Here is a 25851-nt window from a genome sequence, read left to right as displayed (position 1 = left end):
TACATATGTGGTGATAAAGACATATATCTTACAATATTAAAAGCAATGAAACACTTTGATGTGACATTGCACTAAATCTTTGTCATACAAATACTAACTTGATAAATAAACCCTAAAAATTCTGAGTTACAAATGTACCTGTATACAAGAAGCTATGTATCTCTAGACTGGCTAATGTGAGTTTCCATTGAAGCATCATTACCATGCAAAAAATGGAATTTTTTCTTTTTCTTTTCCTGCAGCACTCATGAAGTTGGCCACGTCCACTAGGCAGGACCACAGGTTATAAAGAGCAGTGATGTTGTATGTAAGTCTAAGTGGAGAGAATGTGAGGCAACTGAGTAGTAAGTGTTTATGTAAATGCACTGTAGACATGAAGGGTCTTCGGATGTGTTAAATCCGTGTCTGTAGTATTTGTAAGGATGGAGGATATCTACAGTTTTGATGGGAGTGTGAATTGTGTTCGTCTATGGAGAGTGGTTTCAGAGGGCTGTATATCTAGTGGCACTGGTATTTACCTTTTTTGCTGTAAAATTATTCTTTTTGGGGGAGGTATCCTGAAAACTGTCAGTAAACCACCAAAGTATGAAATTATCAATCCGACATTTTCTATTACTTTTCCAATATCAAAAAGAGGTACAGTTTCTAGATCTGGCACTAAAATTCTCAGGAATCTAAAAGGGACTGAAGAATGCAAAAATATATGAAAGCATATATGGAGCATAAATTCACTAATGTAATATGCAACTAAAATCATTATCTAAAGAAAATATCATATATCAAATTATAATACATTAATATCAATTGTGTGATAACAAATATCTACAGATATAATGAGAAGGGTCTTTCAAAAGTAACCCAAGAAAAATTACTTTGCTATTTTCCCATGGTTCTTATATTTACCTACTACGAAGGGAATTCTGATAATGACAATACACAATACAATACGCTATAGTATCATATACAAATTGAATTACTCACATCTAAATTCAATGAGAAATATAGCTAATATCCTAAATCTAAAAACTGACAACTGTACATAATAACTAATCTTTAATATCAGCCATGGAGAAATATGAATGGAAAAGTACTATGAGGGAGAAAAATGGGGGAAGAATACATTGAGTGGTGTATGTGTGGGAGGAATGTAAAGACAGGAGTAAGCAGAGCCTCTAGCCGCGGCCACCCCCTTGATGGGAGTTCCCTGATGGAATATGCATCATAGATATATACAGATAGATAGGCAGATTCACAACACTCAACTGAATCTGGGAGGTTTTGGCCTTGGACATTCTCAATCTTACACCATTTGTATGTAGGAACTGATGATGCTGAGCAGACTGATATTTTTGTCTACTGTAGGCTTCAGTCACAGACAAAAATCCACATCAAGACTGGGCCTTAAATGAAATACAGAGAGATATGGAAAAAGAAGAGACGGAAAAAGAGGAGACAAGAGAAGGCGTCTATGAATATTGGAGGAAGTGAAAAGCTTCCCTTTTAAAATGTGCCAGGTTATAGGTATTGGGAAAGACATGAGAGAGCAGACAGTTCCAAAGCTTCGAGGTGTACGGAAAAAAAATGATCTAAATGGCCCACCCTTAAGTTGTCAACAGGCATGTGATGTAGCAGCTTGCTGAGTACTGCATGGTCTACTAAAGGGTGAGGGCATACAAGAAGTCATCTCTTGGAAGCAAAAACCAAAGCAATACCTACAGAAGAGGGAAAGCGAGCCAATATTCAACATAGGGCAAGTGGTCCAGCTCTGAAGTAAGCCTGGGAGAGTTTATAAGTAAGACTGCTTTTGATTCAACCCTGTCAAGTAAGGATGCAGAGTTAGAACCATGCTAGATGTGAGAGCAGTACTCCACACAGGGACAGATCAATCCTTTATATAAATGAAGTACATGTTCAGAAGAAATGATATTTTGACATCTACACAAGACTCCCAGTCTCTTAGGGGCAGGCTTAGCTATTTTTGTAATGTGGGGTTTCCAAGAAAGGGTGGATGTTACAGTTATACCATGTATGTTCATCAAATCATGAGGTGATATCACAGAACCATTAAAGGAAAGAGAAGAGTTGTGAGGAATTTTCGACAGAGATGGGTAGAAACTGGGTCTTGGAGGTGTTTAACTTAATCAGATTTTGTCCACCCCACAGAAATATTCAGTCCAAGTCTGAGTTTACTGAGGAAGTTGCATTGATACAAGATGCAGGTCATGTTAGAAAAGAAGGAGCAGATGAAGGATGTGGAGTTATGTAGTGCTGAATCTTCAGCATATGAAGCATTTGGTTATTTGTGGGAGAGGAAATCGTAGATAAAAAGGAAAAAAAATGCATTGGACATGACAGAGCATTGAGGGATACTACTGTGATGGAAAAAGTGGGGAGGCTGATTTATCAGCAACTGCATAAATAGATTGGCCAAAGAGGAAATTAGATAAGAGGGAGCAAAGTGAGGGAGGGAAGACAAAAGAGGGGAACTTAGAGATGAGACCCCGAGCCACACCATTAAAATCTTTGGATGTGTCAAGGGCAACTACACAGACCTCCACAAAACCTTTCAGGGATGATGACCAGACATAAGTAAGATAGGAAAGAATATCACTGGTGGACAATGATGATCTGAGAGAAGACTGTGAAATTCAAGATGTCAAAGGATTAGGGAGCTGAGGAGGGATTCAAAGACTTTGGAAATGGTGGATGTCAAAGCAACAGAACAATAGTTCGAGAGGTTTGAATGGCCACCCTTCTTAGGGATGGAATGTACTAATGCATGCTTCCATGAGGGAAAAGCTCTAGTTTTTAAGCAGAAACGGAACAGATTAGCAAGCACAGGTGCAAGTTTAGAGGCATACTCTTTCAATACATACTGTGGTTTTCTGGAGCTGGTTGGAGAAAGAACTACATGTATAATTTAAGGATTGCAGAGTGGCCAATCACTTTCTGTCAGTGTTGTGGAGGGTGATTTTAAGTATCTTTAGTACCAGGATGAGTTGGGGAGGGCATTAAATGTTTTGCTGAAGTCTACTCCCACTAATATTGCTTGGAACAGGAGTTGTGGTTATCTGGAGCCATCTTAGATGTGTTGTGTGAGGTCAGTGTGTAGCATGGGGGAGTGGTTGGGTCTTGAGCAATGTTGTGTTGGTGAGAGAGGGATATTTTGCTCGATTTGTTGTAGTTCACCTTTTTCACAATGTTTAGGTACTGAAAACAAAAATGACATAAGGTGGCAGGATGAAGGGTCACTGGGTGGTCTGGAGGATTTCAGGATTGGTATTTGATTGAGAAGTTTCTAGTTGTTTTGGATTTTGCGTAACCTTGAGTGATAGAAGATATCTATTAGTGCTTGTACTGCAACTGAGCTAACATGTTTTTGCTAAAAGTTTGATATGTTGTTAGGGCCTGTTGCAGGAGAGTTCTTTAAGATTTTAAGGGCACTACCTGTATTAACAGTAATTACCTATTAGGGTAGTATGGGGAGTGAGTTTTACACCTATGGGGCCCCATCTCTTGAACACTCATCTATCATACAACCTCTTGAATTCATATATGCTGTCTGCATCAACCAAGTCTTCAGTCAATCTATTCCATTCATCCACTACTACTATACCAAGTAAATAATTCTTTACATCATTATTTACACTTTTCTTACTTGATTTCATGTTATGCCCTCTGGTTGCTCTATCTCCACATCTCTCAAAGAACGGTCCCCTCCCTCATTCTCTTTTAAAAGCTTAAAGGTTATGATATGGTCACCATTCAATCTTGTCTCTTACAAGGTGGGTAAAATTAAAGCCTCCAGCTTTTCTCTGTAGCATAGCTCTCTTAATTATGGTACCATCCTTGTTGCTCAACTCTGGACATTCTTTATTGAGTTCTTTGTGCTTCTTTAGGTGTGGTGCCTAAACTTGAGAAGGATAATCTAGTTTTGGTCGTATGTAGGATATAAATAGCTTGATAACTATTTTCTTATCCATATGCTTGAAAACTATTCTGATATCTGCCAACAGAAAGTTTTCTTGTATGGGACTAAGGTGAGATGTGAGTGATGTCTACTCCCAAGTTGCTCTCACACACAGAATCCTGAAGCCTATTTCCAGCTAGGTAACAATTGTATTCAGTCCATCTTTCATTTTGTCCCATCCTCAATGCTTTACAGTTACTCGGATTGAATTTTATCAATCAAGTTTCAGACCAACTTTAGAGTCTACTTAGGTTGCCTTGTTAGCTGATGCAATATTCCTCGCTTTTCACTTCCATTGTGACCTTCGCATCATCTGCAAATACATTCACCTCTTAAAGAGTCCAAATCCACCCCAGTCTCCACTTCTGACTCTGCTATAGGTTTGCTAGGACCATTAAGGTCACTCAAAGATGATTTATGATGTTTTCAAGTCAATAGTCAAAATATAAACAATCAGGAAAAACTTCTAAACAAGAAAAACATGTCAGATAAAGCTTGTCTCTCACCAGGATACTTTTTATAAAAGCAAGACAATATCTTTGTCACCTCTCAGGGCTTGCACTATATACCTGTTAACACCAATGAAGGTGAACTGCACTTTCATAACCTTTTCATCAACAATGCCATTAAATTCTTTGATCATTCCATTTCTAAAAGCAAATATTAATCTTTCTACAACCTCACTCACTTTCCTATCTATCTCAGTTAGTTTAGTCCCAGGTCTTATTCATTTATCATACTTAGTAGCTGTCTCTCGCGTTAGCAAGGTAGCACAAGGAAACAGAAGAATGAATGGCCCAACCCACCCACGTACACATGCATGTACATAAACGCCCACACACGCATATATACATACCTATACATTTCCATGTACACATACATATACATACACAGATATATTCATATATACACATGTACATATACATACTTGTTCCAATAAATCATTCTTCATGCCCTTATTTTGTTGATCAGCTGCCACAGTCACACCTACTTCCCCACTACTGACAACAAATTCTGTACATTTCATTTCTTCCCACTAGCTAATTGGGCTCTATGACATCTTGAAAAGATTCATCATACCTTATCTGCTACATAATGAATTCACCTTTTTTCCTCTGATTATGTATCTTTTCAATCCCCTCATTTAACTGAATTTTTGTTCATATATTTCTGAGTTTACCAAGTTCTGTTTTTATCTTGTGACAACTTTCTCGGTCTTTAACTTGATCCTTAAACTTCTGAACTTCAATCTCTGACAATGTTAACTTCTAATCTTGGTTCTTAACTATTTCAAATAGCCTTGCTACACTCTGATCACTGATGTTAACTGCTTGACTTCTTTATGTTTCTTTCTTGTGAGGACCTTGTCAAAATTGCTTGGTTCTGGTGTATCCCCATATTACACTCCATTTCTAAAGTCCTTAATTTGCTCCATCAAAATGGAAAAGAACAACAGTATACTTGTTCATATATTCATATGATGTATCCAAGTAATATTTGAATACCCATCCATCTTTACTCTCAGTTGTACTTTTATATACTAATTCCAAGGCACATTTGTTCACTCTTCCCATGTCAGTCACTCATACTATTTACTATATTAATAGCATTTAAGTATTGTGGACTTTCAAAATTTTGTCAATGAGATTGGCAACATTGTGAGCATTCGATCTAAATCTGAGCTTTTTCAACTCCCAATTTTCCCAACTTTCCAAAAACTGACCGAATCAGACTTAAATCAAAATGATACATCATTCAAGGGCCCATACACACTTTACTCCCTCCTCTTACTTGCATACAATATGCTTGCTGCAGAGTAGATTCTCTAAATTTCTGAAAATCTATAATATCAACATGGAGTCCACTGAGGTCTTCCCTGCATTAAAAACAGTCTGTGTTATAACTAAGTGGGTGCTACAGAAAGAGTTTTACACTCATGTTACCAAGACTCTTAACCTTGAATATATGTACCATGCCTTTACTTCACCATGTATGTATGCACACACACACAGTCCCTAACCTATTCCAAGTATTCATTTATCAACCAGCCCTAAGGGAATGATGAACACTTGGGATGGGTGTAAATAGACTCTTATGCCCAAGAGTTCAAAATCGTGGGTTTGGCCCTCTGCTGGCCTGTGCTGACTCATGGTCAATAATGCTAAACACTATACCATGGGGACCTGTGCATGTATGTGCAAGATTAGGAAACAGGAAAGTTCCAAAAACATGATAAATCAAAGGAAGAAAAGAATCATATCACTGAAATAAGCATTAGAACTTTCACCACTCCAAAATCCTTCAGCAGGCAAGACACTCTGACTTAATAATTTCAAAAAATCTAAAATGTGTATACCTAGCAGAACACCAACCCACTGAAGGGTTAAGTGAAAAGTTCTCTTTACAATAAACAGCCCACCTGAATCGACCAGCTTCTAGAATCTTGCAAGTACCATGGTTCCTACATGGATTCCCATAACATGCATCAATCTTGTACTGGCAGTTTGGCCCATAGTATGCTGGTGCACAAATACACTCATAGCTGCGGTTAGCAAGGGGGCGACAGGTAGCTCCATTCTCACAAGGATGAGTATAGCACAGGTCACACTTAGCTAGCACCTGAAGGTGAAACCAGAAGCTTAAGTAAAGTGTTACACAAAATCCGAGTATCTCAAAAATCTTCATGAAACAAAATTGCAGGGATGTTGGAGGTGAACACAGTTATCACTCAAAATGTGTAATATTCATGTTAACACATTTCATTATCCTTTTAACTAACCTCATCAGGAACCCTTGACAGACACTTAAAAGCCTGACTTGGAGTAGTGAGCACAAGTTTGTCCCTCATGGATGGTGGTTCAGCACATCTTGCAATACCAGGTTCCACAAAATCCCCTTTTACCCATTCTGAGAACCATGCTAGAGAACAGTCACAATAAAGTGGATTTGCCCCCATTGCTCTGCAATCAATAACTATGAGTGAGACAGGAACACTTTAATACTTGTTTAAAATCATGTGAAAAAACACATTAGTGAACTTACTCAATATTACCAGGAATCTCAGTTTGTGGGAAATGGATCCTTTTTAATGAAGAAAAGTATACTTACATGTGTGTGATGAAGACAAGATCACGGAATGCACCATCCGGAATCATCGAGATATCATTTCCATGAAGAGAGCTAGTGGGAGGGCAGAAGGATGCATATAATAAATCAATATTGTTAGAAGTGTCAAAACAACAAATTCATATCTTTTTTCACAAAACATAATGTATACCACTAACGGGCTGGTTGCAATAGGTCATGGTACAGGATCATGAGCAGAATAAGGGTAATCCTCTACAGAGCAAAATGTAATTAGGAAGCCTGTGAGTTCATGGATTATCAAAAATGGGCTTAACTGAACAGTGTGCTATCAAGGATGCACACAGCAGTCTATCTATCTACCTACATCTTTGATGCCCATTCTCTCCAGGAACTTCCATTACAGGGATGGCCATGGTAAGAGTCTCCATTCATCCCTGTCCTTACAAGCCATCCTCACATATACAATACCACGCATTCTTCCAACATTTCTCATCCTCCAGTCTACTTCATGCATTCTTCCACCATTTCTTCCCTCTGGTACTCTTCCACTCTACTTCATGCATTCTCCCACCATTTTTCTCCCTCCAGTACTCTTCTACTCTACTTCCCCATGTCATAGGTGGTCTTCCTCTCACATCAACCCCTTTAACCATATGATCATAAACTTTCCTTTTAAAGTTTCTGCACTGCATTATTTCTAAATGCCCAAACCACCTCAAAGTATTGTTTTCACCCACTCTACTAATCCATAATTCATTCCCTTTGCATACCCTGCTGTACCAAACCTCTCAGACACCCCTTCATTACTTTCTTCATTCCACCTAGTCATACCAAATGCTTCTCTCAAGAAACTCATTTCCAAAATCTGAATATCTGAGCTCTGTGACTCATTCCATGTCCATGTTTTAGCAGCACAGGTCATGGTTGGAAGGATTATGATGTCCTTTAATTTTTTCTTCATTTCCATACACCTCAACCCTTCATTATCCTAATAAGAGAACAAATGACTCTTCTACCTTGTACTGCTCTCTCCCTTATCTCTCCTTCCAGATCAACAAAATTACTCAAGAAGCTCCCAGATACTTAAATTCAGTCACTTCTTCCAGTCTTATTTCTCCATATCAATGATACAGTTCAATACACTTCCTTCTCTCACTCTATAGGGCTTTGCAAAATCTATACTTTCACTCTGTTTCCTTTCAAACACCATTACTTAAATTCTATGCACACTTATCTTCAATTTCCTATGCTTACAGGCTTCATAAAACACAACCTGCTGTAACTTCTCTTCATTCTCAGCAAAAAATACCGTATCATCCACAAACAGGCTTGTTATCAGTCGCCATACCTCGCCACACTTCACTTCTGCATCCCTTTTCCCCAAGTTTCTCTCTTATCACATATTTGTGACCGAGATATATGTATTTTACTCTACCATCAGCCCTATATATGTTTTGCAACTGATGGAAACTATGACTGATGCAAGGTATGTGAAATTAGTGTACCTAGGTCCCTACTTAGCGATGGGCTTAGTTCCTGGAGATCTATTGTTCAAGTGATCCATCATTACTGTAGCCATTGAAACACAAGTTACCAAGGGGAGTTGTTTCTGACAAAAGGTTTTCCCTATATAATCTTTATCTTTTGACTATTACTAAAACAACTTAGTTTACCATAAAGGAATAATCTTCTCAACTTAGTTTATCATAAATGAATAATGCTCTATCAAGATGCAACAGACATCATGAAAACTTACCAAAAAGGTAAAAGAATCTGCACCTCATCAAACCAACTATGCACCTAAAATCTAACATAAGCGATGGCTTTAACTACTGTACCACTATTCCCATGTGAACTGGCAACTTTTTTTACACTCTAACTTCATACTGATGTGGATGTGCTTACTTTGGAAGGCTTGATACACTATATATGACCAAGGCAAACCCAACCATCTTGTAAAACAGCAAAATATGCTTCTGTTTACTAGTCATACCTTCTAGTGAGTATTAAAGGAATCTATTCTATTTCACTAGTGAAATACATATCTTTAATCATTTTGCTCTGCCACCATTATAAAATACGTAATGACTGATAAAAGAAACTTACAATACCCACTTTATGTATTCTGTCATTAAAGGAAATGAATACTAAATAATCAACCAGTCCCATGAGTTAAAATGAAAGTGAAAGTTTTAGTGGTGTTCATGTAGAGGAATCAATCCGAGTTAACATCATTAACCATTTGCTTGCTCATTTCTTGCCTTATCTCCCACTTGTTGAGGCGATGTGAACATTAATATACTGTGCAAATCAACATTCCATTTAAGTACAAACACATAAGAAAAAAATAATTTTTTTGTGGAAACATCTCTAATGTTGTGTAAAAACTCTCTCTCAATGATATGAAATCCACCATATCTATGTTAACCTAAAATAATACTCCAAAGGTTGATCAACCAATCTGATGAGTGAGGATGAAAATAAAAGTATTGGTAATGTTGGTGAAGAGAAAGGAAGGTAAAGTTGAAGACACCAACCAATCGCTTGTTCCTTGCCCTCCCTGTCACTTATGGTGGTGATACAAGAATTCTCAAGTTGTAATACTATCTTAACCATTTGTAGACACTGTTGTAAATCTACATGTTGGGGACTGAAAGACCATGATACATATCTATTTCTTGTATTTGATGGCTTTGATGCCTAAGTTTTAAATGGATGAATGTGCTACAGGGCATGGAAAGTAGCCAGACATCACTATTATTTCAAATAAATGCCCATGGGCAGTGTTACCAAGGATTCTGTTTACTCAAGAATTATATTATCCATATGAAACTGCCTGCACGGCATAATATTTACTGACTCATTAGATCTAAACTATCAGAGACACAGGACAATTATGGAAGATATCATAACTTAAAAGAATTGATCTTGACAGCAGTGAAGAGGAACTATAAACTGGTATAATGAACACAATAATGGCTTTAAATATTTGAAATAAATAATTAGTCTAATTACAATAGCAAGGATGAGGAGACAAGTACCTCACTCTAAATGAATGAAGTAATGTGCAAAAGCATTGGGTTCAAAATTACGTTATTAAATTTTTTTGATTTTGAGGCCACAATTATAGAAATCAAAGCAATATGTTCAGTTATGTATAACTGTAATGCAAATGACTGATCTGATTTTTCTTTGTTCCAAACAATGGATAAAATCTTAAGTGAAACAAACAGTACCATACATAATGACATAATGTAAGAGAGTGGAGCTTGTTGGAATCTCATAATATGGTACATGAAAAAATATGTTAGTGAACTGAATGTGCTTCTTGCATTATGTGTTTATGCCACTTTTACATGAAGATGAACAAGGTTATTGGAGTACAGACCCTCTTATTCAGATGAATATTTATTGGAGTACAGACCCTCTTATTCAGATGAATATTTAAGGGAAAACTGTCACATAATTGCTACCTCCTTTATCTACCAAAACTTTGAAATCTCACTTTTAATGCTTCCATGCTAAAATGTGGGACTTTTCTTCCTGGGACAACTACTTAGGACCAATAGCCAATTATCATCACAGCAAAAGATAATGGTGAAAATATCACTAAGTACAAGGATTGCAAAGAAATGTTGCATCCCTTCACTCTTAATACCATGGGGTAAATGAGATGGCAAGTCATGCTAAATAACATCTAAACATCTAAGAGTGTACTATGCTGCCAAATATATAATATCCCTAACAAAAGTGAGTGATAGGATTTGTTTCTCAAATAAAACCAGATGAATGAAAGCTTTATCTGCAGAGACAATATAGTATGGATCTGGAGAAAGTGTAAGATAAGGATGACACACATAAATCATGAGCCACACAGTGGAAAAGGGATTTATGGCCCTGAGGGGTATTCAAGAGCATAAGGAAGAAAAGGTCAGTGTTTGTAAGAGCAAAGTTAAGCATGTCCAAAAGTAAAGTAGTCCCAGTATTGTTGTATAGATGTGAGGAAGTGGGTGGATATACTTGAAATGGAATGCAGCCTGAAAGACTTAGAAATGATAGAGTCAAAGAGGGATGTGGTAGTAAGCATATTCTGACTGAGAGGGCCATGCTTAAGTGGTTTGGTCATATGAAGAAAATAAGAGAAGAGAGAATGACAAAGACTGTGTTAAGGGTGGCAGGAACAAGGGGAAGGGGAACACCAATGAATACAGTAAGGGAGGTTTTTGCTTATCATGGTCAAAAAAAATTTCAAATGATAGGTTGATTCAGTTACTCAATGAGATGATTACAGGATTATAGCAACAGAGCTTTAGAACCAATCAGGAAGGTATGAATAAATACCCTTTGTGAGATAAAATGAATGAGACCAAAATTCATATATATGAAACAATTTCAGCTATGAGATATGTCTAAAATGATAACTGAGAAAAATGAAGTACAACCCTCTACAGCTGAAAATTAGGAGGCATCAACCTCTGCTACCCCATATGTACCAGTCCCAGATGTTACTTATATTAACATATACGAAACAGCAGCCTAGACAGTCCACTATATCCACAACTTGTGATGTATATAGCTGTACATCATGAGCGCTCATACAGGAAGCAAGAACAATGAAGCATATGTAAGTGAATAATGAATCATAAATGATTTTAATTTTAGTCAATAAATTTTATTTCCCTAAGATGCACGAAGATTATATCTATCAAAAGGTGATACCTTTTTGTTTGGTGAAATCTTAAAAAAGCTCCCTTAAAATGAACACTGCTAGTCCAGCAAAATCACTAATCCACAATGATCAAGAGATGTGGTCCCATGAGTAAACTCCTTCCCCGAACAGTACAAGTACATAATTACAAATAAGTACTGTATTTTTCAAAATCTGAGACACTTTTTTTGCCCCCCAAAATCATTCAAAATTCACCCTGCATCTTATATAATGAATGTAAAGAAAACTGTTGGGGAAGGAATGGTCCTTTTCAAAACTAAAATAGGCCTATGGCCCAATGAAGTCTCCATACAAGCCCAGAAATACACTATTTCTGTTTTGTTACAATAAAATACATAAAATAAAATACAGTATAAAGTACTGCTAAATATGTGAGATTATCATAAGCTTCAAATAATGAATCCACAGAAACCAAAGGCCTGAGTAAACTGACAACTTATAATGCTTGGGTGGATCTCCTTTTCTAGCACTCATTAACCTGCCACCTACCTCTATCATTTTACCAGTATTTACCAAATACCTTTTGCAAACTAATTTAGATAAAAAATATATCTGAAATCATGAAGGAAAATCCATAGAACTGTGCAACATTCTCTGCCATTCATAACTGACAATAATAAAACAACAGAGTATATGCATCAAAATTAAAAGATTTTCCTACATGTATTGAGAACATTTCAATTAGATCTTACAAAAAATTAAATACAAAGAACTTACAGAATACGAAGCTTGCGTAGTCCAAACAGAGAATCTCTTTGCATGCACTGCAGCTTGTTGTAGCTCACAATACTGTATTGTCACCATGAAGCAAACATGAAGGAACTGATTTCAGTATTATCATATAATATAAAGCTCATAAAATACTTCATTTTCAAATCTGTTAGGCTTTGATAAAAGTTTTTACATTATGGGTAGTGTGTGTAATATTTCTCTAAACACAAAATCATTTCAGTTTTGAAGATTTTCACAGGACAAATTTATATTATTACAGAGACTTTTACATTCCATATGAAATGCAAGGTTTAGACAACAAGTTTGTGAAAGCATGACAAATGGATACTTACAGTGTAGACAGCTGGTGGAGGCTGGCAAAGGTGTTATTCTGTAGCACTGCAATTTGATTGTTACTCAAGTCCCTGTTAAAAGGCAAAATTCTTCAGGTAACACAAGGTATATATTTTCTGTCTGGTGTAATGGCCTTTTATCATCTTAACATATTTATCATACACATTGTTATCATTACACCTCAGGTGCTGAGAAAGCTGATTAATTTTCTTTTTCTTTTAATGTTGTTTTTCTTTCATGAAGGCCTTGACTGGGATATGTTTTACCCATGCCATGTCAAAAAAAAGAAAAAAATAGTTGTTGCAAGATGGTTGATGTCATTAGCCCTCTGCTGGTTGCTGACTGGTCGAAGGTGGATCTATTCAACAAAAATTGTTTGGAAATACCTTGGTCATTTGCAAAAGGTGAAAGAAGACTGTTGACTTCTTACCAAATAACAAAGGTGCAGGCTGAATCTTGAACAGAGAATTCCCAGGGAATCTCTTATGCTTGTGGGACAGACCACAAAGAGGGAAACTACATAAGGATTTTCTGCAGAATTATTGGACATTTTCAAATATTTCTGATGATCTTTCAGAACCTATCAAACTCTAATAGATACTATTCATTTGACCAGAACATATTTTCATGTTTATGTTGGTCAGGCAAGTATATTTCAATATATTAAACTGTGCAACATTACTGATAGAAGTGCTTCAGATACTCTGAGCTTCGCAGCACATCAGTAGTACTTGAAAAAGACAATGAGAGATGATACACTTAATCCCCTGGGCGTTAGTTGTGATTCTGACACTTCAGACTGTAAAGTGATCTGAAACATCACAAACCATGAAGTTCCTAATATGAGTTCACAAGCTAATAAAGTGGTGATGCAGTCCTATGCAGTACCAAGCAAATCAAGTGTCATTTTACATGTGAAAGGCCCATGATATCATTGATTCAACATATTTTTTCAGTAGCAGGCTTAATGCATGTTGTTTCCATTATCTTCAATGATATTCAGGGAATAAGTGGAAAGTATTCTTTCTTCCCTTTCTAACCAACTAACCAGCTCTGTTAATCCACCCATGATGCCATCTTCAGCTCTACAATACAGAACTAAGGTAAATAATCAATCTAATTGTTTTACTTTCCTATTATCCATCCTTATCTTTATTCTTATGAATACATGATATATATTCAGGAACTTAGCTTAGGGGAAAAACTGCACACATGGGGGTAGATATATATAATGTAACCTGCAGTTTAGAAGTTGATGAAAAAATCAAGAAAAATAATCCCTTACTTATCAATCAACCAACCAGTGTATCAGTACCAACTTTTGCAAGGTGGCCTTTGCAAAAGTCTCCTCAACAATCTCAGTCCCCCTGCAGTTCCAAATATTTTCTTCAAGAACCGCAATAAGCTAGTTTCTTGCTTTTTTACAAAATCAGTTACTTTCTATAAGAAAAAAAAATCACTGCACCCAGCTATCTATAAAAAATACCGTCTGTTTGCTTCTCTCAAGTCTTTAAGTCTTTTTGTTTAATAGCTCTTCATTTAACATCTCTAACTGCTCATGACATCCACAGCTGCCAGTCTTCATTTTCCCATCTATTCAAAATATTACACTCTATCCTTGCCTTTATGTTTCTACTGATACTAATGTTACATTTTCTTCTCTAAGAACCAATTTCTCACTAAGTGACATAAATCTAGCATTTAACATTCACTCCCATGTCTGGCTACTTTATGTGAAATTGCTACAAAATCACATCTGCCATTAAAATACTCAAACCCTCTAGTTAACACATTACACATAATTCTCTTGATAATGATGAAAAAAAATAATATGATATCTTGTTCATGAAAGCAAGTCCCTAGCTGTGTTGTAAAGCCCAACATAGGTCACAGAAAGAAGTTTTCATTGAGGGGGTGGAGACTGCCATAGTGCAACAATATTTTGGGGGGGTTAGCCAGCAAGCAAAGAAGTGGAACCAGAAGGCTGGGAGGTCATCACTGAAAATAGCATGAAAATGAATGGACGATGCCGTCTAAAATTCATCATTACCAATGTATTCCAAACTTTATTCATACAAAACTTACAGTCTATTCAGGGCTGTCAAATGTGAAAGTTTGTCTGCATCAACCTCTGTTATTTCATTCACATCCAGATACCTGTAAGGATGAGTAAGGATACTTGTGTTAATAAAGAATACAGAACACAACAGCACTGTACCTTTTATTCATATTTATCATACTTGATCTCCTTTTCCTGTGTCAGTAAGGTAGTGCCAGAAACACAAAGAATGGCCCATCCACTCTTATATACACATATATACATAAATGCCCATATGCATACATATAAATATCAAGATATACACATATACATACAAATACATAAGGCATACACAGACATATACATATATACACAGAAACATATTCATACTTGCTTGCCTTCATCCATTCCTGGCGCTACTCCACTCCACAGGAAACAGCATCGCTACCCCCTGCTTCAGCGAGGTAACACCAGGAAGACAGAAAAAAAAAGGCTACATTCATTCACACTCAATCTCTAGCTGTCATGTGTAATGCACCAAAACCAAAGCTCCCTATCCACATCTAGGCCCCACAGGCCTTTCCAAGGTTTACCCCACACATTTCATATGCCCTAGTTCAGTCCATTGACAGCATGTTGACCATGGTATACCATATCGTTCCAATTCACTTTATTCCATGCAAGCCTCTCACCCTCCTGTATATTCAGGCCCCGATCACTCAAAATCTTTTTCACTCCATCCTTCTACCTCCAATTTGGTCTCCCGCTTCTCCTCGTTCCCTCCACCTGATACATAAATCCTCTCTGTCAACCTTTCCACACTCACTCCCTACACACATCCAAACCATTTCAACACACCCTCCCATGCTCCCCCAACCATACCTCCTTTACTTCCACACACCTCTCCCATCCCCTCATCACTCACATGAGCAAACCACCTCACAACACTTACTGTCCCCAAACACCCCACTTCCAACACATCCACCATTCTCTGCATAAACCATGCCATGCAAGCACACAATATTGCTGGAACTACTATTCCCTCAAGCACTGTACCTATATCTAATAATTTACAGGTCAATGACATTACCATACATCTTCTATGCAGAGCATAGGAATGAACTTTCCAATCAAAGCAAAAGAAAAAGAAACAAACTGAATAGCAAGACAAAAACATGCTCTATACTTGCTTTGACCTATCCATAACCATGTGCCCTTTATCCATATTATCAATTAATGATTTGTCTGTATACAACTGACAAATAAAGGTGTTAAATTCAAATTCACTCTCTGAATGAGTGCTTCATATATATTCTAAATAGTTTCTTTTTGTTGTGTGTACATATGACTACCTCTCTGGCCTTAGAACAGTAGCATTGGCAATAAACAAACAACAGCCTCATCTGCATTTATCTACTCTCTAGCCATGTATACTGTACTGAAACCAGGACCTACCATCCACAGCCAAAACCTACACACATTTCCATGGTGTACCTTGACAATTTCACTTGCACTTGTTCAACCCATTCAACAGTAGATGATTTTGTTGAAATTCTGGCTTTCATGCTTATATATACTTATGGGTTTTGGTGGAAGCAGAAAGTATAAGATCACTACAACTGAAAAAATAACTGTTACTATGAGGCTCAAGGCACAGTAAAATTAATGAAATTCTACTTTCGCTTACTTTCATGTATTTTTCATTACCAATAAATCAAACATTCATAAATCCTTCTTATATCCTTTGGGAGAAGGAAAAGAATAATCTCCACTTAATTCCTGTGTAGTAAAGAGGCAACTAAAAGTATTGAGAGGAGGGGAAGACAACTCTCCCTTCTCTATTATCTTTCTAAAACATGGAAAAGGAGCCAAGGAGGACTTATCCTTGAAAGCTCAGTCACCTGTTCCAGATGCTACCTTGCTCATACAGGAAAGGCGAATTAAAAAGAAAATACAGACTATACAATTTTACTTTATGTTCAATGCCATCTTACTAGGTAAAGGAATAGTACTATGCCTGCCAAGTCTTGTAATTTTGCATGTTTTAGTCATTCTAAGGGCTTTAAACTTACAGACTGCAGATAAAGGAACCATGTGTATGCAAAAATATTTAGTCACAAAAAAGATAAAGAGAACGTACAGTTCTGTGGCATGCGAGGGTATGCCACTAGGAATCTGTCGTAGCCTTGCCCGAGAGCAACGAACAACAGTGCCTTCACATCGACATTCAGCAGGGCAACGCTCTTCAACCCCAAAGCAACCTGGTTCATCTCCTAAAATTGAGAAAATATTACATTTGTAAGTGGATGGCATCCATTATAAAGTATACAGATTACAATATGAGCAACAATAGTATCTAACATTGGCAGCTACATCAATTTACAAATTAAATTACTACATAATGCAACAAAATGTACCCAACAATACAAATCAGCATATCTTATATATCTGTCATTCATCATATAGTGTATCAAGCTATATGTCAATCATACACTGAAATACCTAGAACTATTAAATATCCAATAACTTGAGAAGGAGAACAATACACAGGTACATACTTAGCTGGGACTCTGGGTAGCAAAAAAGATGGAAAAAAACACAGTATAGTGGAGAAAAGGACTGAGGTCTAATTCTAATGTACAGTAAAATATAGTGGTATTCAATATCATTTTAAAAATATAGCATTACAATCCACCATAAACTGTTTCTGTAAAAGACAGTTTGTGCTCTGTATTTTCAAAGCACACAGACACATTACTCTGAAGGACAAGCATACATACAAACATACATGAGCTTTAAGGATATAATTTGTGCGGAGCAGACACACAAAGACATGAATACATATATATATATATATGGAAGGAGGTAAATAGGGTGCGTAAGACAAGGGAGCAAATGGGAACTTCAGTGAAGGGCGTAAATGGGGAGGTGATAACAAGTAGTGGTGATGTGAGAAGGAGATGGAATGAGTATTTTGAAGGTTTGTTGAATGTGTCTGATGACAGAGTGGCAGATATAGGGTGTTTTGGTCGAGGTGGTGTGCAAAGTGAGAGGGTTAGGGAAAATGATTTGGTAAACAGAGAAGAGGTAGTAAAAGCTTTGCGGAAGATGAAAGCCGGCAAGGCAGCAGGTTTGGATGGTATTGCAGTGGAATTTATTAAAAAAGGGGGTGACTGTATTGTTGACTGGTTGGTAAGGTTATTTAATGTATGTATGACTCATGGTGAGGTGCCTGAGGATTGGCGGAATGCGTGCATAGTGCCATTGTACAAAGGCAAAGGGGATAAGAGTGAGTGCTCAAATTACAGAGGTATAAGTTTGTTGGGTATTCCTGGTAAACTATATGGGAGGGTATTGATTGAGAGGGTGAAGGCATGTACAGAGCATCAGATTGGGGAAGAGCAGTGCGGTTTCAGAAGTGGTAGAGGATGTGTGGATCAGGTGTTTGCTTTGAAGAATGTATGTGAGAAATACTTAGAAAAGCAAATGGATTTGTATGTAGCATTTATGGATCTGGAGAAGGCATATGATAGAGTTGATAGAGATGCTCTGTGGAAGGTATTAAGAATATATGGTGTGGGAGGCAAGTTGTTAGAAGCAGTGAAAAGTTTTTATCGAGGATGTAAGGCATGTGTACGTGTAGGAAGAGAGGAAAGTGATTGGTTCTCAGTGAATGTAGGTTTGCGGCAGGGGTGTGTGATGTCTCCATGGTTGTTTAATTTGTTTATGGATGGGGTTGTTAGGGAGGTAAATGCAAGAGTCCTGGAAAGAGGGGCAAGTATGAAGTCTGTTGGGGATGAGAGAGCTTGGGAAGTGAGTCAGTTGTTGTTCGCTGATGATACAGCGCTGGTGGCTGATTCATGTGAGAAACTGCAGAAGCTGGTGACTGAGTTTGGTAAAGTGTGTGAAAGAAGAAAGTTAAGAGTAAATGTGAATAAGAGCAAGGTTATTAGGTACAGTAGGGTTGAGGGTCAAGTCAATTGGGAGGTGAGTTTGAATGGAGAAAAACTGAAGGAAGTGAAGTGTTTTAGATATCTGGGAGTGGATCTGGCAGCGGATGGAATCATGGAAGCGGAAGTGGATCATAGGGTGGGGGAGGGGGCGAAAATTCTGGGAGCCTTGAAGAATGTGTGGAAGTCGAGAACATTATCTCGGAAAGCAAAAATGGGTATGTTTGAAGGAATAGTGGTTCCAACAATGTTGTATGGTTGCGAGGCATGGGCTATGGATAGAGTTATGCGCAGGAGGATGGATGTGCTGGAAATGAGATGTTTGAGGACAATGTGTGGTGTGAGGTGGTTTGATCGAGTAAGTAACGTAAGGGTAAGAGAGATGTGTGGAAATAAAAGGAGCGTGGTTGAGAGAGCAGAAGAGGGTGTTTTGAAATGGTTCGGGCACAGGGAGAGAATGAGTGAGGAAAGATTGACCAAGAGAATATATGTGTCGGAGGTGGAGGGAACGAGGAGAAGAGGGAGACCAAATTGGAGGTGGAAAGATGGAGTGAAAAAGATTTTGTGTGATCGGGGCCTGAACATGCAGGAGGGTGAAAGGAGGGCAAGGAATAGACTGAATTGGAGCGATGTGGTATACCGAGGTTGACGTGCTGTCAGTGGATTGAATCAAGGCATGTGAAGCGTCTGGGGTAAACCATGGAAAGCTGTGTAGGTATGTATATTTGGGTGTGTGGATGTATGTATATACATGTGTATGGGGGGGGTTGGGCCATTTCTTTCGTCTGTTTCCTTGCGCTACCTCGCAAACGCGGGAGACAGCGACAAAGTATAAAAAAAAAAAAAAAAAAAATATATATATATATATATATATATATATATATATATATATATATATATATATATATATATATATTCCTATGAGTCCATGGGGAAAATGAAACACAATAAGTTTCCAAGTGCACTTTTGTGTAATAATCACATCATCTGGGGAGACACAAGAGAGAAATATAACAGTCAATTGATATACAATGAAGAGACGTAGCTAGGACGCCATTAGGTAAACATGCGATTCAATATATATATATATATATATATATATATATATATATATATATATATATATATATATATATATATATCATACAGCATAAGGGGAAGGCTCTTGAATGGAAGAAGGGAGCGGGAGACATGTTAAAGAAGCCTTTTCTAAGAGAGTAAGGGTTATCAGCGGCATGCTACAGAATTCAGTCTTAGCTTCATTGCTATTCTTGATTAATAAAAATGACATGCTGGAAGAACGGGATTTATACCTGAAAATATTTGCACAATATAAAAGTTATGAGAAAAGCATAGGGTAACATGGATTGCATTAACTTGCACGGGAACTTTGACAAGCTCCAGAGCTGCCTAATACTTAGCTGATGATGTTAAATCCAAGCAAATACAAAATAATGAAGATAGGATAGTGAAAGAAGGCCTCATTATGAATGTAATCAACTGGACACAATTTACATGAATCTGTGTATGAGAAGGTACTGGGTCTGACGTTGTACCCAATCTGTTGCCAGAATGCTATATCTGGAGAAATGATATGAATTTAAACTGTCTGCTAGTTAATACTAGAAATATATCTAAACATATGTATAAAAAGATGTTTAGTAAACTGTTTACACCTTTTACTCTTTGCTTATTCACTGCTTCCTGCAGAGTGAGGAGGTAACAGTAACAGAAAAAGAATTACCTCATATTCTCAAATCCACTCTTACACCAAAGCCCTTATCCAAAACCGAGCCCCACAGATGTTCCTGCAGTTTCCCCTGACCACTTCATGTTCCCTGGTTCAGTCCACTGCAACACATCACCCCCTGTATACCACCTGTCCAATCTATTCCGTTCTGAGCATGTCTCTCACCCTCTTGCATGCACAGACCCTAATAACTCAAAGCATTTTTCACTCCATTCTTCATTCTCCTTTTTGTCTCTCCAAACCCCCTTGTTCCCACTACTTCCAGCCAATATATTTACTTAGTCTCTATTCACTCATCCTTTTTACATGTCCAAAACATTTCAGCACACTCTGTTCAGCTCTCTAATTAATACTCAGCTTACCAACACAGCTTTTTTTTTTTTACACTATCATTCCTTATGTGATTAATCCTCCTTTTGCCATATACTATTCTTACATACTCAATTTCCAACACATCCATCCTCTTCCTCTTTTGTATCTACTGCCCTGACTCACACTCATACAGCACCATTAAGAGTAACATTAAACAAATCCATTTTTGCCTCACTGACAGTGACCTCTCTTTCCATACACTCTTCAATGTAACCTGGACCTTTGCCCCCTCACCCACCCTATGATTCACTTCAGCTCCCTACAGTTCCACCTGCTACAATGTCCATATCCATGTATCTAAAACCACTTCCTTCACACTCTCTCCATAAAATCTTACATTTAAGCAACCTTCTGTCTTACCCTGCTAAACTTCATGACCTCAGTTTTATTCACATTAACTCACAACTTCCTCCTTATACAACTCTCCCAAATTCAGACACAAGCTTCTGCAATTTCTCAATTAAGTTTCCCACCAGAGCCACATCATTCACAAACAGCAAGCATTTCATCCCCCTAGGCTCCATCCCTCACATATTGTAGACTTGCCCCTTTCCTCAAGACTCTTGCATTTACCTACCTCACTACCCCACCAACAAATCAATCAACGAGCAACTGAGACATCATATACCCTTGATGCAGATACGCCTTCAACTGATACTGCTCATCCTCTTCCTTTCCTACTTGCACATGCCTTACCTTCTGTTGATTCTAAAGACCTACCTCCCACACATAAGATTCATAGTATCTCTCACAAGGTATCTCTATCAGTCTTATTGTCATCCAAACGCTACATATTCATCAAAGCAAATATCTGGTCCAAACATCCTCTGACACTCCTAAAGCCATAATTTTCCTCCTCAGTCTGATGCTCTGTGTATGTCACCACCCTTTCAATCACCAGTCTACAATACAACTCACTAAATTTACTCAACAGACTTATAACTGATTCAAGCATCCACTTTTGTCTCCCTTGCCTTTATATAATGTCATTATATGGCATTCTGCTTGTCCTCAGGCACTTTACCTTGAGCAATATGCATGATGAAAATCTTCTCTAACCAATAAAGACTGTCACCCCCTTTCTTGAGAAATTTAAATGCAGTGCCTTCTACTTCAGCTACTTTGCCACACTTCATCTTACATAAGGCTTTTACCGCCTTTCTTTTTTTTTCACCAAACCATTTGCCACACCTCTCTCATTCCATATACCTCCACATCCTAAACATCCCACATATGTCATCCTATCATTTAAAGCATTCAACTACCTTTCAAAATACTCTTTCCATTTCCTTTTAACCTCCTTCTTGCTTGCTACCACTTCCCCATCTGCTCTCCTCACTGACAACTGGTAGATTCTTTTGTTCTCCTCACACTAATATCATTTCATAAAATCTTGTTTTCCCTGAATTTTGCCACTACTTTCTTATTAATTCTCATCTACCCTTTTTTTCAGCCCCTCAACCTTCCTCTTTACTTCCTGCTGGTTTCTCATGTAAATCTCCAAATCACTTGCACTCCTTTCATGCAGTTAGCTCCCATACATCTCTTTCTTCTGCTTCACTGGCAACTTAACTTCCTCATCCCATCACTCATCATCCTTTGTTAAATGCCCATATCCCATCTTCCACATACCATTTCCCTATCTTTTTCATGTCACACACTTTACCAAAAAATGTAAGCAATGCTTTCCCAAATAATTTCCATTCCTTGCCCACTCCCCTATTTTTGTTAAACTCACCTCATGTCATTCCTCACCCAATCTATTTCAGTATCCAGTAAAAAAGCTTCCATGTCCAAGCTTTCTTACTTTCACTTAGTCTTACTCTAAAAATGCCCACTCGCCTCTAACCACACTCACCCAAGTATACTTATTTATGCACTTTTTAAAATCGATATTGTAAATACTAGTCCTTTTCAGCACACAACATGACAAGCAGTTTACAATTTCCATTTAAACAGGGCACCCGCCAGCCACGTTACATACTCTTGCATTCACATCTCCCACCACTAATACTTGATCCCTTGCAAAAACATCGTTGATATACTCAACCGTTTCCAAAACATTCCTTTCACTTCCCACTCCTCTTACAACCAGATGCATAACAATGACAATCACTCACCTCTTGTACTCCACTTTCATTTTCACCCACACCAATATGGAACTCACTTCCTTACACTTTCTAACATATTCCCTCAACTACTCCTTCAGAAGAAAAGCTCCCTTTCCTTTGCTTTCATCCTTGCCTTAGCCCTCAAACATTCCTATACCATTATTCCCCCTTCCCCTTTTCCTTAAGCTTAGCTTTTCTCAGAGCAAGGATACCTAAGTTCTTCTCTTTGAACATACAACCTATCCTTTATTCTCTTTCTGGTTACATCCAACCACATTAAGACATCCCATCCTAAGCCTTCAGAGAGGACCAGCACGCCTTGCTTGGATTCTGTTCCCACTTTCAGTAAATGATATACAAAGAGGAAAGGGTTCCCAGCATCCCACTCCTGCCCCTTTTTCAGTTACCTGCTACAACATGCTGGAGCTATGAGGGTAATATTCTTTCTCCCCTATCCTTACCAGGTAGAAGGCAGGTGCCAGTCCTGTCCATGTTGGAAGACAGAAGGGAAAGATGGAAAGAGATACATCTTTCATGTTCCTCAAAAGATATGACACTAATGGTGTTAGTAGTTCTTTGAAACAGAAAAGAGCAAATCAATTACAGGACACGAAGTTAAGCAGAAAAAAAAAGATGTGAGTAACTGTATATGAAATAAGCGATTAATGGATAAATGGAATGAGAAAAAAATGTGAAGGCAGGCAGCATTAGAAAGTTTAAGAAATTGTATAAGAGGAGAGAAATTTTAAGTAATGATGCTCATCAGTGTAGTAATCTCTCCTCAAATGCACAAAAAATAATCATAAAAATATATACAGAGATGCACACATATTTATCCTAAACTACAATAAAGTACATATGTTAGGCATACAATTCACACTGATATTCTATAAATGGATATCTATATGATATCATTTAAAATGTGTTCTCAGAATGGTGGATTTCCTGAACAGTATTATACAAAACAAACATAAAATTATCATCATCAAACAATGTCAGGACACTGTTTATGGGGCCTCGGAAGCACTGAGGCTTCACTTCATGCAGGAACTGGGAAATGAATGACTTTTCTGGATTGAGAAGGTCCTTGACAAGAGATGGGTGTGGCTTTAAGAATATGAAGACATTCTGGGCATTGCTGAAGCCTAGAACTTGCCTCACACTGACTGTGAGGCATTTCAAAATACTTCTTCAATTAGATTTAAAATGGCATCCAATCAGCCAAGCAGGGCTGTGTCTTCCTATTTGTCCAAATCAAAAATAGACAGTGAAAAGTAGCACCAGTAGCAGTGTTTCACATTTATGAGCAAGATGAAAAAACTACAGAATCCATAAAAAGTCAACTTGTGCAGTCTATCATGAATACAAGGAACAAATTAGTCACTGAATCATAATCTATAAAAGCTTAACATAAAGACCACTAAGTATTACCTTCACATGCAAACTGAGAACTTGGAACTTCAGTGATGAGTACATCCCGTAGGTGAGGGGGAGATTCACACTTGGGAATGCCTGTGGTGGCCCTCTGTGACCGCAGCCACTCTGCCAGCCAACCCATGTGGCAGTTACAGCGAAGAGGATTGCCTTCAAGATTTCTGATAAAAAGAAAGATACAAAAAGAGAGATGGCAGTCTATGTTATCCATCAATACTTATCTATGAAAGCATTTACACAAAATATCATCTATGGTAGCTATTTATGCTCTGATTTAATTAATGCATGCATGATTTACTTGGCTCAAACATGATAAGCAAAATTTAACTCAAGCAGATGACTACTACAACTGTTATCAGTATGGGGGTACTTACATCTCATGTAAGGCAGGGAGCTGGCTGAAAGCACCAGGTGATATACAAGTCACCTTATTGTCTGCCAGTGAACTGTAACACAAAACAAAAAATTCATAAGGGTTGTGTAATTCTACAAATAGTATGTAAAGTTACTTGGGAAAAAGAGAAACCAATCATCATATAACACATTGACAATGCAAAGCAACAGTTAATAAAAAAAAAGTAAAGAAGGCAGTACTTACAGTGCTGTAAGCTCTGGAAGACCCTCAAACATTTGGCTGCTGAGCTCTGACAAGTCATTGTCAGACAGGTCTCTGAAATTAACAGGTTGTTTCCTTAAATTACTCTTTATAATATATTATTAAATATTTTGGCTCATTATACTTTCTAATGATACAATATCAGTAATTTTGTTGAGAACCAAAACAAACTATTCTCTTAGCCTCTGACTAGTTTACTGATATGCTTTTAAAAGAACCATGAACTAATTTTAGTTGAATAATTAGCCAAGTTCTTTCTCTGTTCCTTCTTTTGGACAAAATACATGAGGGGAGGATTTCTAGCTCCTGACTATCTGGGCAAGGAGCCAAGGAAGGATTTTTTCCTATGAGGCTGTCATCTGTTCTTGATGATACCTCACTTACGTGAAAAAAGAAATTCAGTATATTACAAACAATACATTCACAAATGTGTGTTAATCTTTAACACTAATACCCTCACTGATAAGAAACAAATATTTACATAACAATCACCATGCAAGAACGATGAGTAAGTGCTAACATGTTCTTACATCAACTGACACAACACATTTTGGTATTTCTTCGTATATCTTCATGTGCTCTTGCAATTGATACATTTATAAGAATATAAAAGCCCAGAATATAAAATCATACATTAGAATAATTTCTGAAATGGATGTCATATTGCTCAAGTACCAATTCAGGTTCTTAAATGCTGTCTGATCCCTATGGAATCCAATTTCATTTTCA

The 25851-nt window shown here is 37.5% G+C and overlaps 1 protein-coding gene across 1 annotated transcript in view; it reads right to left on the bottom strand.

Annotated features, from left to right (window-relative positions):
* Positions 1-25851, bottom strand: part of LOC139759459 (protein slit-like) — a 1061304-nt gene that overhangs the window by 38865 nt on the left and 996588 nt on the right. The window contains 10 exon segments of the mRNA XM_071681610.1: positions 6390-6589; positions 6750-6930; positions 7079-7150; positions 12504-12575; positions 12851-12922; positions 14937-15008; positions 17030-17162; positions 24504-24667; positions 24881-24952; positions 25105-25176. Of these exon segments, the coding sequence (XP_071537711.1) occupies positions 6390-6589; positions 6750-6930; positions 7079-7150; positions 12504-12575; positions 12851-12922; positions 14937-15008; positions 17030-17162; positions 24504-24667; positions 24881-24952; positions 25105-25176 (1110 nt within the window).

Source organism: Panulirus ornatus, chromosome 33, assembly GCF_036320965.1.
Source record: "Panulirus ornatus isolate Po-2019 chromosome 33, ASM3632096v1, whole genome shotgun sequence".
Lineage (NCBI taxonomy): Eukaryota > Metazoa > Arthropoda > Malacostraca > Decapoda > Palinuridae > Panulirus > Panulirus ornatus.
The sequence above is the reverse complement of the archived record's forward strand: the minus strand, read 5'-3'. Positions and strand labels throughout refer to the sequence as shown.